At 40.6% G+C, this 14,467-nt stretch overlaps 1 protein-coding gene across 2 annotated transcripts; it reads right to left on the minus strand.

The window, feature by feature from the left end:
• Positions 1 to 2,244: 2,244 nt before the first annotated feature.
• CUNH5orf24 (chromosome unknown C5orf24 homolog) lies at positions 2,245 to 14,461 on the minus strand. 2 transcript variants are annotated; one of them, XM_042014592.1, is made up of 3 exons: positions 14,364 to 14,461; positions 6,473 to 6,902; positions 2,245 to 4,601 (listed from the first exon to the last, which is right to left on the minus strand). In XM_042014592.1, exons 2-3 carry the CDS (start codon positions 6,897 to 6,899, stop codon positions 4,561 to 4,563), a joined length of 468 nt encoding a protein of 155 aa, XP_041870526.1. In that variant the 5' UTR covers positions 6,900 to 6,902; positions 14,364 to 14,461; the 3' UTR covers positions 2,245 to 4,560. The 2 variants fall into 2 exon arrangements, with proteins under 2 accessions (XP_041870526.1, XP_041870525.1); XM_042014591.1 differs by having other exon boundaries at positions 2,245 to 6,902.
• Positions 14,462 to 14,467: the final 6 nt, after the last annotated feature.

Below are 14,467 nucleotides of genomic sequence, written 5' to 3' on the forward strand. Positions count from 1 at the left end.
GAACGGTCCCGTTTGGGAGCTGTTTGCACACAAACTGTGCCTTAACCTACAGCAGGCTGGGGGTAAAGGTAAAACGTAGCAAACTCAAGGCGTATTTTTAAAACTAAAAGGAAGAATTCTTGTCAACCAGAGCTCCAAAGCAGAAAGGCAAGATAAATACTCCCATATTCATTTTTAGGAAATTATATTTTTCCTGTTGCAGAATTGGTTTTTACTTTATTTCAGTTCAATAGTGAAGCCTCAAGACTATCTGGGGCATTTTGAAAATGAACACACTACTTCAAGTGCCGATACAATTTTTAACACACTTCCTTAAAACTGCCAGCAGTGCACAATGAGATTTTGCCAAAACTCTGCATCTGTCAAAAACTGATAGTTATGACCTAGGGGAGCATGAACCATGCACATTGGAAAAGGGCAGGAAAAACCAAGTACATGTGTATAAATGAAAATGGGTGTAATATATTACAGAATTTGACTTTGTTTTTAGTCAGGTGTACTTCTCCAACTCTGTCATTCCTTACAGCACACATTTTCTCACTCGAAGCTTTTTCTTTCAAAGTCCAATTTGCATAAGCACTAATAATGAGGACATAATAGTCTAAAAATAGAAAACATGAGGTTTGCACATAGAGGGAAAATATTTAATTAGATCAGCTGATACAGAGCAAGCCTGAAAGCAAAAGCACAAAGGGAATCCAAACTGGTGCAGACTAGCAAAGAAAAAGCTGCCCCATTCTCCCTTCTCCTTATGTTTGAGTTTAGTCAAAGCAGCATTTTCAACTTGAAAACGATTTTTTACTGTGAATTTAATCCTAACATAATATCCTTCCTGCCATAACACAAATCAAAATGGTACAGGTTTTTTATGGTGACTGTAAGTAATCCATGTTTACCAGGTACGACATCACTAATTCACGTGGTACTCCTTGTGCTACTTAAAGAGCTCAAACTATGGAGATGCAGAGGCATAAAACTGCCAATCCAGCCCCAAACAAGCCCTGGTGTCTCACCATACACATAACTGAGGTTATTAAAAGGCAGAACCATTTTAAAGATTCCTTGAAGATGTGCAGCTTGTGTAACTGATACCCCAACACTGCTAGTCTGCCAGCCTGAATAAATCCTGAACTGCTCCTGTCATCAGAAACCACATCTGGCCTCACACACCACCTGTGCACTGAGGGAACAGACTCCCTGCAGCTTCCATCCTTCCATTCATTCCATGGCAGAGAACACAGAGGCCATGGAAGCAGTCAAGCAACTTCCAAAACACCTGAAAAAGCTGTATTCTTGTTTGAACAATTTGTGACTGCTATAGTATCTAATACTTAAAACTTTCCTTACACCAAATAATGCATGTTGCTCATGCAGTCATGTCCAGGAACTGATTTTTAGACCAGTATGTAGCAGACTGCTGCTGAACATATCCAGTCACCTTGAATGCCAAATATTTAGAACTACCAGAATGGCCAACCAAAAAAAACCCCAAAAAACCAAACTAACCAACCAACCAACCAACCAACACATCAGATGTCATTTTCAGGTAAATTCAAAAAGTCTGCAAAATAACTGCAACTGACATTTGGAATGTTCCAACTCCAGATGTGTTCAAGGCCTTTGAAAGTTCACAGAAAAGAAAGCAAAGGGTGCTGGAGAGCAAATAGAGGATGCAGGCCTGGGAGTCTGGACTGCAGCTTCTGGTAGGTAGGACTGCCTGTTCTTCCCCAAAGTTATTGAAAAACTTCAGTAAAGAGGAAAAAGTTTAAAAAAAAAAAAAGAAGAAGTGTTAAATGGCATACAGAAAACATCTTACCAACACAGATAAATTGGAATATTGCTGGAATACAGGGATAAATATGTCTTACTCATCACAGAATAACCAATTATGATCACCATTCCATGAAAAGTTTAGTTTATGAGTACTTTCAAATTTATTTCCATGTGCAGCAGAGGAAAAGTTAGCAGTTGACTATTTATCCATACAGGGTTATAAGCTCCTTTCCTCCCCTTTTCTCCTGTTTGAGTGAAAGGACAAGAACAATTAAGTTATTGTCACACTGTTTTCAATTCATTAAAAAATAAGCAACATTCCTCTATTTCCTGATGCCTTGCCACTCATAGAGTCTTTTTGCCTTAATGCAAATATACATAACGTGCCTGTAATAAGCAGGTAACACTGTTAACTGGCATCTTCAGCCAAAATTTAAAAGATATTAAAAAAAACAAAACAGGGAAAAATGCTTAGGTTTTAAAGTATTAACTTTATTAATAAATATACATCCATATGATGATGTAAATACAGATCATGAACACTACTCCATTCCCATACACATAATTGCACACGAGTAGCTCAAGTTCATGGACATAAAAACATACACAGTATCTAATCAGGCTTTTTACAGCAGAGGACAGGGTGCTGATACTAGTTATTTAACAGATTACTGTTACCCCCAAAGTAAACCTGTGGAAAAGCAAATGATGAAAGATTGAAGTAACAGAAAGTGGTTCAAATTTTAGAATACAGATTCTTCTATTTGGAAAAAAAGTCACAAGGAGAAAGGTCTAGTCTCTACTAAAGTCATAAATATATTTAAGCGGTGTTAAAATATATGCATTAAAATAGAGAAGAATAAACTTTTGTAATCAGAAATGAAGTTTGCAGTTCCAAGTATTTATGATTGTTATCAGCTGTTTTAACTGTCAACTCTAAGGGTAGCATGAAACATTATTATACATATAACAAAGAACAGCAGAGTCACAGCTAATGAAACCATTGCACAAATGACTTCACATTCCTCTGCCTTTTAAAGCTCTTCAAAATGGGGGAGGGAGTTAAATTCTCATCTGAATTGCTCTGCGTATTGTAGTTCCAGGTAATTCTTTTCAAAGACACATCACTTTTCACTGACAAGGCTTGGTTTTGTCCTGACTGAACATTAAGATCCTTCAGACAAAATGAAAATATATTCATTCAGAAGAGAGATCTTTAATGGCTCTAGTTAATTTGATCATTTTAAACTAAATCCAAGATATAAAGAACATTGCTTTAATGACAAAGCTAAGTGCTGATTTTAAACATACCATCTTTGATATCAAAGTCAGCTGCTTCTGATGGTATCTGATTTTTTCCTGACAAAATATGGTGCTAGCATCTTGAATCTGTCCAGTGCAAGACTTTATAGTAGCAAAATTATTTGGTTTTAAAGTTTAAGTAAATTTAATCAGAAAATGAATAGTAGTTACTATATGTATCTTAAACAGTGAACTTTATAGCATCATTAAGGAATAACAGCAAGCTAATACATTTCATTTATGTATAAATAAGACGTTAGAAACTTGATAATTAAAAGAAATTATTAAACTTGACATGTCAGTCTTCTGAACAGTGTTAACACACAACAGTGATCCTAGCTTATGAATAGCTGAATTATGATATATAATATAAAATAAGCAATTTACCTTACAAGTAATGTTTTCATACTATGGGGGGAAAATGCCAGTTTTCCCATTGGTACTAATAAAGTTTAGGCATTAACATGCTGTTTCAGTGTTTCTCATGGACAGAAAAGTGTTGAAAAAAGCACAATGTATTCTGCAGAGTATACATAGAAAGAAGTATTTGAAAATTCCATTTCTAGTCATTTTGAATCTCCTCTTTTTTTCCTTCCCCTCACTGCATGGCACCAGTAAACTCTAGTCAGATATAAAATAAAGCAGAATTAGGAAATGCCAGCAGTGCACTTCTGCTCTCCTTCCTAAATCTAGAGTGCCAAGGAACCCACTGCAGGGTCTCTGAACACTCTTCTACTTGATGCTCATCATTTCACAACTGACAACATTAATTAGTTTTTACTGGGATTATATTTCATCTGATATAATTAATAAACACTGTAATGAACAGAAATTGCTTAGGTGATTTCATTATTTCATCAGCATACTTGAATACAAATTATACTAGCAGAACAGCAATACATCTGCATTATCTCCTGACACACAGCACAGCACCATTGAGTGGATGCACAAGTGAGGAACAGACAGGAGCAAACAGGATCAACGGGAGGAGGTAAGGAGTGGAGTTTCTCCAAGGTACAGTGGTGACATGCAACACGTTCCTTGCCAGCGAGGTGTGACACTCCTGCAGTTATACATTCAGCTGAAGAGGACTGCTTGCCCAGCTGAGTTCAGGAAAGAACTTAAAGAAGTCTTTTGTTGAAAAATTATCTGATTAAAAACAGCCAATAGAACACAGATCCTGAGGGTGAATGAACTCACGTTAGCACTTTGCATGTGTCAGAAGTTACCTCTTCTGAGAGAGAATGCTAAATTTCAGACTTGCGAGTTTGTTGAGGAACAGAACGTACAACTGGATTTCAGAGCTTCAGCATGAAGAAACTATTCCTTAGTAGCAATTTAGCTGCCATTAGTTCATCTATCGACTAAGGAGCCATCCAGTATAAGTTGAGGTTCATTGTCTTAGTTGCCAGTGCATACACAGTTCCCCCAAAACAATTCAACACACCTATTGTAAAGTACAGCAAAAGTCCAGCTCAATATGTGTTAGGCATCACTGGAACACCTGAAGGCTTGCTGCTTTTTTCCTGATAAAAAAGGTATGAAACATGACATCTGTTTCTTAAGTTGTCATCACTGAAATCAAGAGGTCTAGTCAAAATGACAGCAGGCCAGAATAGCATTTATATTAACAAAAATTACCATCATCATTACCCATTCAGCACAGGCTCAATTAACCCAAATTTTTATTCTCCCCAAATCTGCAAACTCTATATATTCCCCCTTCCCAGATATTTCAAGCTACAAATTTATCATAAAATCATTTTATATATGAAATGACTTAAACGCAACCTTTCTTCCAGATTAAAAAAAAAAAAAAGGTTTTAGTTTCAGTAAAATGAATTTAGAACAAACAATATACAACATTGAGGACTAATTTTTTTTTTCTTTTGAATTCTGGATGAAAGTATTTTACACACTCACACTCACACATTCTCCCACACTTAAAAAAAAATTACACACACCCAGTTGAAAAATGGAACATTTCTTTTGGGAGGAGGGGAGGTTTTAGTTTGAGTCAAGAAAGGTATTTATAGTTAACCAACAACATTTTTTTCCGGCTTGCATGCATAGATGAACTCTATATCTGGGGTCTAGCAGGGCAGTAAACTGCATCCTGTTTGCATCAGCTATACAGTTTGCTTTTATAAATCATGAAAATGGTGTCCTTTGGTAGATATATAAGCTTCCATAACTTAAATATAGTATAAGTGTCAAACAACGAAATAACTATTTCCAGGAATATCTGGCAAAACTGAGTCTAAAAATTTGGCAACAGCATCTGTTTAAAAAGTTTAATTTGTAAACATTATACGTTATTACTTTAAAAGCTATTAAACTGTTGCCATCTAAGCACAGGTTTGAAAGGCAAAAGCCAGCGTAAATACCTATTTACAGATTTAAGAACATACTGTTTAATATTAATCAAGTGCCTAACTAGAATGAACAGTACTTAATTTCTTATAAAATATTTCAAATTTCAAAGAATTATTTGTGGTTTGGTATATGTACTATTAGGCATTTCAAAATTACCCAGCAGAATCCTGTAACAGTGTAACTAAAAGAACAGCTCTCACCTAAAGGCAAAGTAACTTGTCTTTGTAAGGCGCTGTGAAGCTGTAATGCACGGTACAAATACTCAGGTTTCTTTAATACCTTCAAAAATATTTTTGGAGCATTAGTTGAAATTCACTTAATGCTACAACTCCAGAAATAAAAGCTACTGGAAATCACTTTAGAAAAAAAGGGGTTTTTTTGTTTAAGTTTTTAAGTATATCTGAGGTCTTTAGAAGGTCCTGCAGAAGTGGAAAATGTGGCTTGCCACTTTCTTTATCAATTTTTATCAAGTAAGAACTTAACTGGCTAAGTTGCTTATTGTGGGGCAGGCCACATCATGAACCATCAGACAGCTAATTTCTGTCCTCCTTATTTCAATTATTTAATTTATAACCACACATCTATATTTATGAGAAACTGAACTTAAAACTAGGGACATGGACATTACTTAAGTATGGACACCAAAGCATAATGTATAATTTCAGACTTCCTTATAAATTATGATTTAAAATCAACAGAAGCCTCTTTAAACCAAAGCCTTCTCAACATTCTGTAAAACTTATGAATTGCACACGTAGGCTACGGCATTACTGTAATAAAATCTAGAAACTCAGACTTAGGCAAACATTACAAGAAAACTCAAGAAACATGCCCAAAATCAGCATAAAGCAGATAAGTCAGGAGTTATTCATTCCCTCCTTTCATTCATTAGGCTGTTTGATTTTGCTGCTAGTTTCACCAGCAGCATGTACTCCTCTGTTATGCACCATAGGGTAAGGAAAAGCTGCACTGCCACAAGTATAATTTAGATTTGCAAGCCGTGATAGAGCTTTAATGCTACCTGGAGGTCTGCCTGGGCTGACTTTGTATCCTGCTGCTTTAGTTGTACCCAAGGGTCTGCCTGGACTTGTCTTAAATCCAGCTGCTTTGGTGGTCCCCAGGGGTCGACCTGTGCTCGTTCGGTACCCTGCTGATTTCGTGGTCCCTGACGGCCTTCCACGTTTCCCGGAGCGGTTGAGGTTTTTCTTTTTCTTTAGTTCATCTTTTGTCTCTATATTCCTGCCACTTGTGGTCTGCAAGTGGGATTCGTTCAAGGCGTCTTGTCTCTGGCAGGCAATGGGTTTGTGGCTGACTGCATGGCTGTACTTGCTCTGCTGTGTGGCGTAGAGGTCAAACTGATCTGCAGCCCTTACATTGTCTTCATTCAGGCAAGAGCTCTTGCCAGTCCCACAGAAAGCTGGATTACTGCTGGCAACAGGGTGCATCATTTTCTACCAAAAATAAGAGAGAGAAATATGTATCAATATATCATAATACTGCAGCATTCCACAAAAGAGAATCTTTCAAAAGCCACCTCTGTTTCTTAAAATTAGTCCGAACTACTTTGTCTATTTTTAGTAAACAGTATTGATGTCAGTAAATTACTTTTAAAATGAGTTTTATTAAGCCTTCACTTGAGGTTCTGCACAGTAACCTTTACACATAGTTAAAAAGGACAGTTTAAACCATGTATTATTCACATAGGTATACTTAGGGAAGAAGTAAGTTAAAAAACTGAACAACAGCATTTGAGCAACCAAGAGCTATAATATTTGCTCATGATTGATTCCAAAACCTTTCTAACCAAATCTCATCTGAATTTTAGTTGCTTTAGCTCTAAGATTAATATGCGACTCAGCTGTAAGCCAAGGAAAGATATAACTCTTTTGGTATAGTAGATATAGGATCCTAAAGATTTTTTGTTTGCTTAACTGCAGCAAAAGAATGAAGTGCTAATCAGTTTTGTTATTTCCTATCACAATTAATGTCAAAGAAAGGAATACATAAGGCATTTGGCAACATAGTTGGGAAAGCAGAGGGAGGAAATGAATTTGTAACTAAGTACAAGATGCGGGATTGCAGAAATGCCACTGCTGTCCTAGTTAGGAGAGAACTGCTAGCAATGCCAGCACTGAGATATGTTGATATTGTTGGCAATACCAATGACTCTAGGAAATAAAGCAATTATATCTTCCCTTCAACTATACTGGTTCTACAACTTAAATAAGCTGCAAATACTCAAAGTTTAAGAAAGAAATATTTAGCTATGCTGAAGACAAGATTAAACCAATAAATACCTGGCCTGTCAGAGTGTTTCTGTGTCTTACAGTTACACTTAAGACACCAAATATGTCTTCCCATGGTAAATTTATCAAGTAGATAAGGTCTGGAAGATTTATTATCTTTTCCCTACAATAGCTCTGGAATATCACCTACAGCAACACAATTTTAAACTCTACCATTGATTCCTGAATTTATTTGGCAGTTATGAATGTTTCCTGCCAGCCAGAGAGAAAGCACACAGCACAGACAGTCTATTTACCCTGGAGTAAATCCCCGTGCTCTTTTCTCCTGATTACAAAGGGTACATTCCCTGGTGGAACACTCCATCTACCCTGGCTTGTCAAATGCACATTACAGTGTGCATTACTCTTCTGCAAATATATGAATACGGGTTTATGTCAAATAGGGAAATTATGACAGTAATATAGTTTAAATATTAGATGTTCTAGCAGAGATAATTAAAGTGCTACAATGCTGGTGCATTGCATGGGGTACAGTAGAATAAAAGTGAAACCACTGTTATCGCAGCTGTTAACTTGCAAACAAAACAACTAAGAATAGCTTGCAAGCCTGCACTTAGCAAAGGACAAAGGAAATAAGCTCAGGTCAAGAGACCACAGACTTTTCTGTGCAACAATACAGAAAGAAGCTTAAGGTTTTCTACAATTAGCAGTCAAAAAAATGTTACCTTTCTTTAACCCTACTAGAAAAGTGCCTGCAATAGCACAAAAAATACCTGAGATTTTTTCATGATATGTAATTGCAAACATGAGGGTTCTATAATATCCTTTTGCTGTGGAGAGAGTAAAGCCCAGCGGCTCTGAAAGGCTGTTCTGCTGTTTGTTGATCCACTAGAGACACTTGGAGTGGTGAGCAGCATTCTTGTCTCAGTACTCATTTTGAACACGGGAATACTGGCTTTGGCCACAAAAAGCTGCTCCAAGCTCGACTGCCACAAAGAAGGATCAGTTCAGCTGCCCAGTATCCAAGGAACACACCAGAGCTGGGAGAAGGCACTGAATAAAGCAGGGGCCCCTGATATTTCTCATGAGACCAACCAGGCTCACACTCACTCCTGTGTTAAATTCTTATTCTCTGATTCTTTTCCTCATTACACTTGAGGAGATTTTAACATCCTTCTTTCTGGGGGAGAACCATCATAGGTACTCCTAGACAGTGAATATATTCTGCTGGAGCTTCATCACCATATGCATGTGCTTTGTGTCTACTGCAATACCAGTGAGAGCTCTGACAAACACTGACTTCACACACAAGACCTGGCTGATGATACTTTACCTTCCCTCTGGCAACAACCAGTACGGCTGGAATGGATGAAGGAAGAAAGACAACACAAATCAGTAACTATTTAAAATTTCTTTCTAGAGGAAGCTTAACAAAACCCCCAATCTCAGTGGAAGACTGCCAACAGGATTTTTTTTAATGCATTTTCCCCCCTCTCTGCACCATTTTTCAGCGAACCATGCAAATTTCAAGTAGTAGCCAAGGTTCCTCTTCTATCTTTTTGATTTAAGACGTTTTTGTTTAAATTTTGAAAAGGAATCTGTAATCGAGCTTAATTACCCTAACATGGACTCTCCAGTGTAATTTTCCTTCATTCACATTACAGTAGGGAATACAAGAATGTAGCGAGTCTATCTGTAGAATGGAAGCAGGTTTCTTGGCAGGGAGATATACAGTATAAAAGAGAATTGGTATAAAATGCAAAGCTATGCTAATTTAAGAATTACACTCTAGCTAAATTGTATAGCTAAACACATACAACTCTGTGTGCAATCATTCTTGAATAAAACCATCCAAAAAAGTTTCCAACAAGATAGAACTTTCTCGTTTTAAACCTGTAAATAGACACCTAAAAACAATGGCAACAGTTTACTTAAATCAGTTTTTAAACTGATTTAACTGACTGACTGAATATCTCTGTATAAAAAAATAGTTAAGATAAGGCACTGTAACAAGGAAATTTAGTTGTATTTCAAAAAGATTCACTGAAAAGTGACTATGGAGGATTTTCTGTATGGATCCTTTAGTGTCTGGTAATTTATATCTATAGAAATGCTGGGGAAGGGGAGGAGGCACTGAGTAAGTTGGCTTTGGGAAAAGAGAGGCAGCACCAGAGCTTCTCATGCAACAAAGCACAGAAGCTCCACCGCTGCTAGAAAGAAACAGGACCATCCAGCTGGGACCCATAAGGTTTTGCTACAGGGGATGACTGGACATGGTCATGACCCCTCCTTGTATCCCTAAATACAGCTTAACATACAGCTCTAACTCACAGCTGCTAAGGCTCCTGGTTCTGTTATGGCCCATCTCTCTCCAGGCTTGAAACCCTGCAAGAAATTCCCATTCGTGACCTGTTCACTACACAAAATTTTAATATCAAAGCTATTCAAATCACATTACATAAAAACACCCTCTTGAGCTGTGACATAATGCCATCTTTGGCTTTCAAACCTCGTACCCTGCCTTCTTCACGGGCAGGATTTAGCTGCCAGTGTAGACAAGATGAAACCTTTGATAAGCAGAGAAGTTCGCAAACCTCCCAGAATAGGCACTTGCTCAGTAGCTATTTTATACTGAGTACTGGACCTGAGACCCATTATCTGCATTGAGCAGAATAATCAGTTCCAGCATAAGCAGCAGGCAACTGCTCTGCTCTCACCCAGCCCAGCCTGCCTTCTGTGGCCTGCTGAGCGCCAGAACAGACCTGACTCAGCAAGTGCCCGACTTCTGCTAAAACACACCTGAATCACAGCAAAACTGCACAAAGCTCCAAGTCCATCTATACTACAGCTTTTCAAATGATGAATACTAGAAAGAGTATTCCTCGCAGCAACAGGGACAATTTTGCTTTTAATGAGGGTTAGTATACAACACCTACTCATTTTTCTGAGGTTTTTCACCGCTGAGCTTGCAATAGTTTCCACAGTATTGATGGGGCTGTGGGAGGCTGTAGCAGCGCATTTTCATCATCATCCAACACATACAAAGTATGTGACTCGCTATTTAACAACACAAGCAGCCAGAAGCATCATTTGTGCACAGCTCTCTGAAGGTCACTGCTGCCAGTGAACGCTGCGGGAGCAGAGCACAGGCTCAGCTCTGTTCAGGATCCCTCATAAAGGACGCTCTATGCCGAGTTCCACGGCCCTGGGGAGCGCCACAGGGCTCCTTTGCTTTGCAGGGGGGGCTGAGCAGCAACAGCAGCAGGAAGAATATTTTCCCTTTCAAGACCGCAACAGAAATATGGTGTCAGTTCTGTTCTTCTCTCTCAGGATAGCATGTGTGAGAAATCCTTTCATCACTCACTGAGAAGAATTAATTCTATCAATTTAAATGTTTTTCACATATCCCTTTTATTGTCAGCTCCTTTTCCACACATTAACTCTTGCTTAAGTAGGGCCTTACCCAATTTTTAAAACCCTGTGACTGCTTGCTTTCACAAAGCTGCACCTTACCTGGAGTATTCACATAAATGTAAATATTTTAAAAATACTAAATATGAAATTCTATCAGAGGCACAACATACACTGTAACACCAGAACCTACAACTGAAATCTTACCTACTTGTGAAGCACAATAACCAGTTTTTCCATACTGTGCTTATGAAGCCCTTTCCACAGTCGGTGCATAATATGATTTTTCTCATCATTTGACACCAGGTAAAATATATTAAAAACTGCCAAAATATAAGAAATAATTTCTTTACAGCAGTGATTTGCTAGAGTTACTACATGATACCATAAGACTGCAAATCGAAAAGACAACATAATTTTGGGAACAGTTTCTTTCTCAATTATTCTTAGTGCAAAATCACTAATAAATTAAGAGTTCCCCAAGCAATACAACTTACAAGTATGGTCCTTCCCCTGGTGACCCAGGGTCACTTTCTTATGTGACAGAAGTTAAGAGTTATATGGAGCTGAAATACCCACCCCCTTTAAATTCCTCTTCCCCAGACGTGCCAGGCAGAGTGGGAGCCTTCCTTCACTATGGTCTGCGCCTCGTGCTCCTCACCAGAGAGCTGCAACCTGGGTGCGCCTCTGTGCCCCCGGGAGTTCAAGTCTTTTGACTCAGACACCCTTGGAGAAACAAAGTTCTCCAAAGCCTAAGCACAAGCTTTATATTACAGACAAAGCTCAACTGCTCACAAAGAGTTGATGTTGGGAAGCACCACTAGGCTAAGTGTCAAGTAAACGGAACTTTTCGGGTTCATTCATTATTTGATTGCAAAACCAGGCAGACAATTGTTAGGCTTTCTAACCCTAAAAACCAAATAAGCCATATCCAAGGACAGAGTTTCACTAGATGCTAACATAAGCAAGGATGTCAGCTGACTTCTTCCCACCCCAAAATTAAGATCATATATGATGATGATGATGAACAGGACACCTTGAAAGGGTTAAGACAGCTTCACAAAAATTAAGGAAGATGGCATCAATGATTTAATTACCTGTGCACTCCAATTACACTGACACAACTGACAGTTTGGTTTCATAATCAACAGAAACCACTCTTAGAATCCGCCCTTTTTCTGAGCAGGACAATCTTGCTCCTTCCTCTTCTCTCACATTCCCACTCCTTGTGCCAACACTAACTATTGTGCAAGAGCAGGACAAATCAACACCAGGGATCTGATCCAGGTGAAAACTAATCCAACAAGAAAGCAAAAGCAACAGCGCATAGGCATCGAGGCAAGAAGTAAGAGAAACTCACATTTCCATTAGCACAGAGACAGTCCCAAGTCAGCCTAAGCCACATTACCCACTGGCTGCCACTGACCCCACTCCCTGGTACTGTTACTTTAAAAAAATTACCAGATCTCAAAAAGATGGTCTTAGTGGACTTTAAAGACCTGGACGACAGGCATGACAAGTCCCAAACACAGCAGAGGGAATGGAGGTTGGAGTAAAACCCCAGAGCTGGGGATGGAGCAGCACAGAATCAAGGCAGCCATCAGGCCAGACAGACTTGCTTAGGAGAGTATGCTGAAACGGCACCCTCATTATTCTGTGGTTCTGCATTACCAAACTTCAAGGCAAACCAAATATGCGTATGAATGATGGAGCAGGTAGAGGTGGATCTTTATAAAGAAAGGATTATTAGTGTTTGTGAATTGTCCATTCACCTCAAGGGGCTACTCCCAAACAAAAAGGAGCAGTCCTTGCCATAGCCTAGAACAAGGGCTTTGAGGAGCTGGAGATGCTTATTCATCTCTGTGGGTGTTCTCACCCACCCGCTCTTCTCCCCAGGGCTGCAGTCTCGAACAATAGCTCTGAGAGGTAAGAGGTGCTCATTCATCTCAGTGGGTGTTCTCACCTACCCTTTACTCCTTCCCTAGCCTGCTACCACAAAAGGACTTTCAAGCTTAAAGAGGTGGATCAAGCATCTTCCTGATGTACGTTTTCAGAGTGTTTCTCTGTGATGAGACCTAGTGCAGAAGGCTCTGGACACCTGTCCACACACTCCAGCAGTGCAAAGGCCTCTGAACACCTGTCCACACACCCAAACACACCCACAGCAGTGTCCTTGTGTGAGACTGCAGAAAGACAACGTCCACTTGTTGAATCTGTTCGACAGTGGTCAATGGAAAAACATGCAGGGCTTTTTTTATTTAAGGCTGCATCTAAAATATGAGGGATATGGGTACAGACACAGACACACACACAAAATTCTAAGGAAACTGTGGCATCTCAAGACTGAAATAGAAATAAACCATAATTTAAGAAGTATATTAACAGAGTGCTCCTCCTACCCTTTCATTTTACAAAAATAAAAACCACAAGGATCAAAATAACTGTTAATTCAGGGAGAACTGCACACAAATTTAAGGTGCAACTATTCCCTAATCAATTACCCCAGAAGGACTATGCACAAACAAGAATGCACTAAACTATCCGTAACTGTCCACGAGAATACACAGCACTGACACGCACTATGTTAGAACGCAAAGAGACACAGAAGAGACACAGTGAGGCTCTCCAGGTACCCCGATGTGCAGGTGAGCAAAGGCATCCGCTACTTAGGTGTGTCAGGAAATACATCCATGGGCTGTACGCACACATCCAGGTGCCCCACGCGAATGGGAGTATGCTTCAAGTAAACAGCCCTGCACACACACCAGCCCCACGTACGGAGCTGCGGCTGCTGAAGGGAAGGAACAATTCCCGGCCGCAGGCTGGAGAGCAGGAGGGCCCAGCCCCATCAGGAGCGGCCAAGGGCCGGCTGAGGGGACAAAGGGGCGGCACAGCTCTCTCCGACTCGGCCGCAGCCGGGGACACCGCGCCGGGGGTGGCCTCGCGTGTCCCCCGTCCCGCGCGGGGGGCACGGACAGGCCCCGGCCCTCGGCCCGGGGCACGGCCGGGCGGGGACGGCGGGACAGGCGACGATGGCGCAGCTTCCCTCGCGCGGCCCCACGGGGCTCGGGCACCGCGCTCCGGGGCTCGGAGACCGCGGGATCGCCCTCAGCGGCGGGGAGGGAGCGGAGGAGGGAGGACAGGAGAGTCCCGCTCCGCTCCCCTCCCCCGCCGGCCGCGGCTCCATCTTGCCCGCCCGCCGCCTCCCACCGCACGGAGCAGGGTCCGGGGCCCGCGGGCCCGACCCGCACCTACCTGAGAGGCTCGGGGCGGCGGCAGCGGCGGCGGGCGGAGCGGCCGCCTCCCCACACCGCGCCGGGCGGCTGCAGGGAGGGGACGGGCGCAGGGGAGGGAGCGGC

The sequence above is a fragment of the Corvus kubaryi genome, unplaced genomic scaffold, assembly GCF_017639235.1.
Source record: "Corvus kubaryi isolate FWS band 111438036 unplaced genomic scaffold, C.kubaryi_AGA036_p1.0 split2-37374, whole genome shotgun sequence".
Taxonomy (NCBI): Eukaryota; Metazoa; Chordata; class Aves; order Passeriformes; family Corvidae; genus Corvus; species Corvus kubaryi.

Bases quoted from the DNA above. Each gene is read 5' to 3' on its own strand.
- CUNH5orf24 (XM_042014591.1), bottom strand. From the start codon at position 6,899: ATGATGCACCCTGTTGCCAGCAGTAATCCAGCTTTCTGTGGGACTGGC.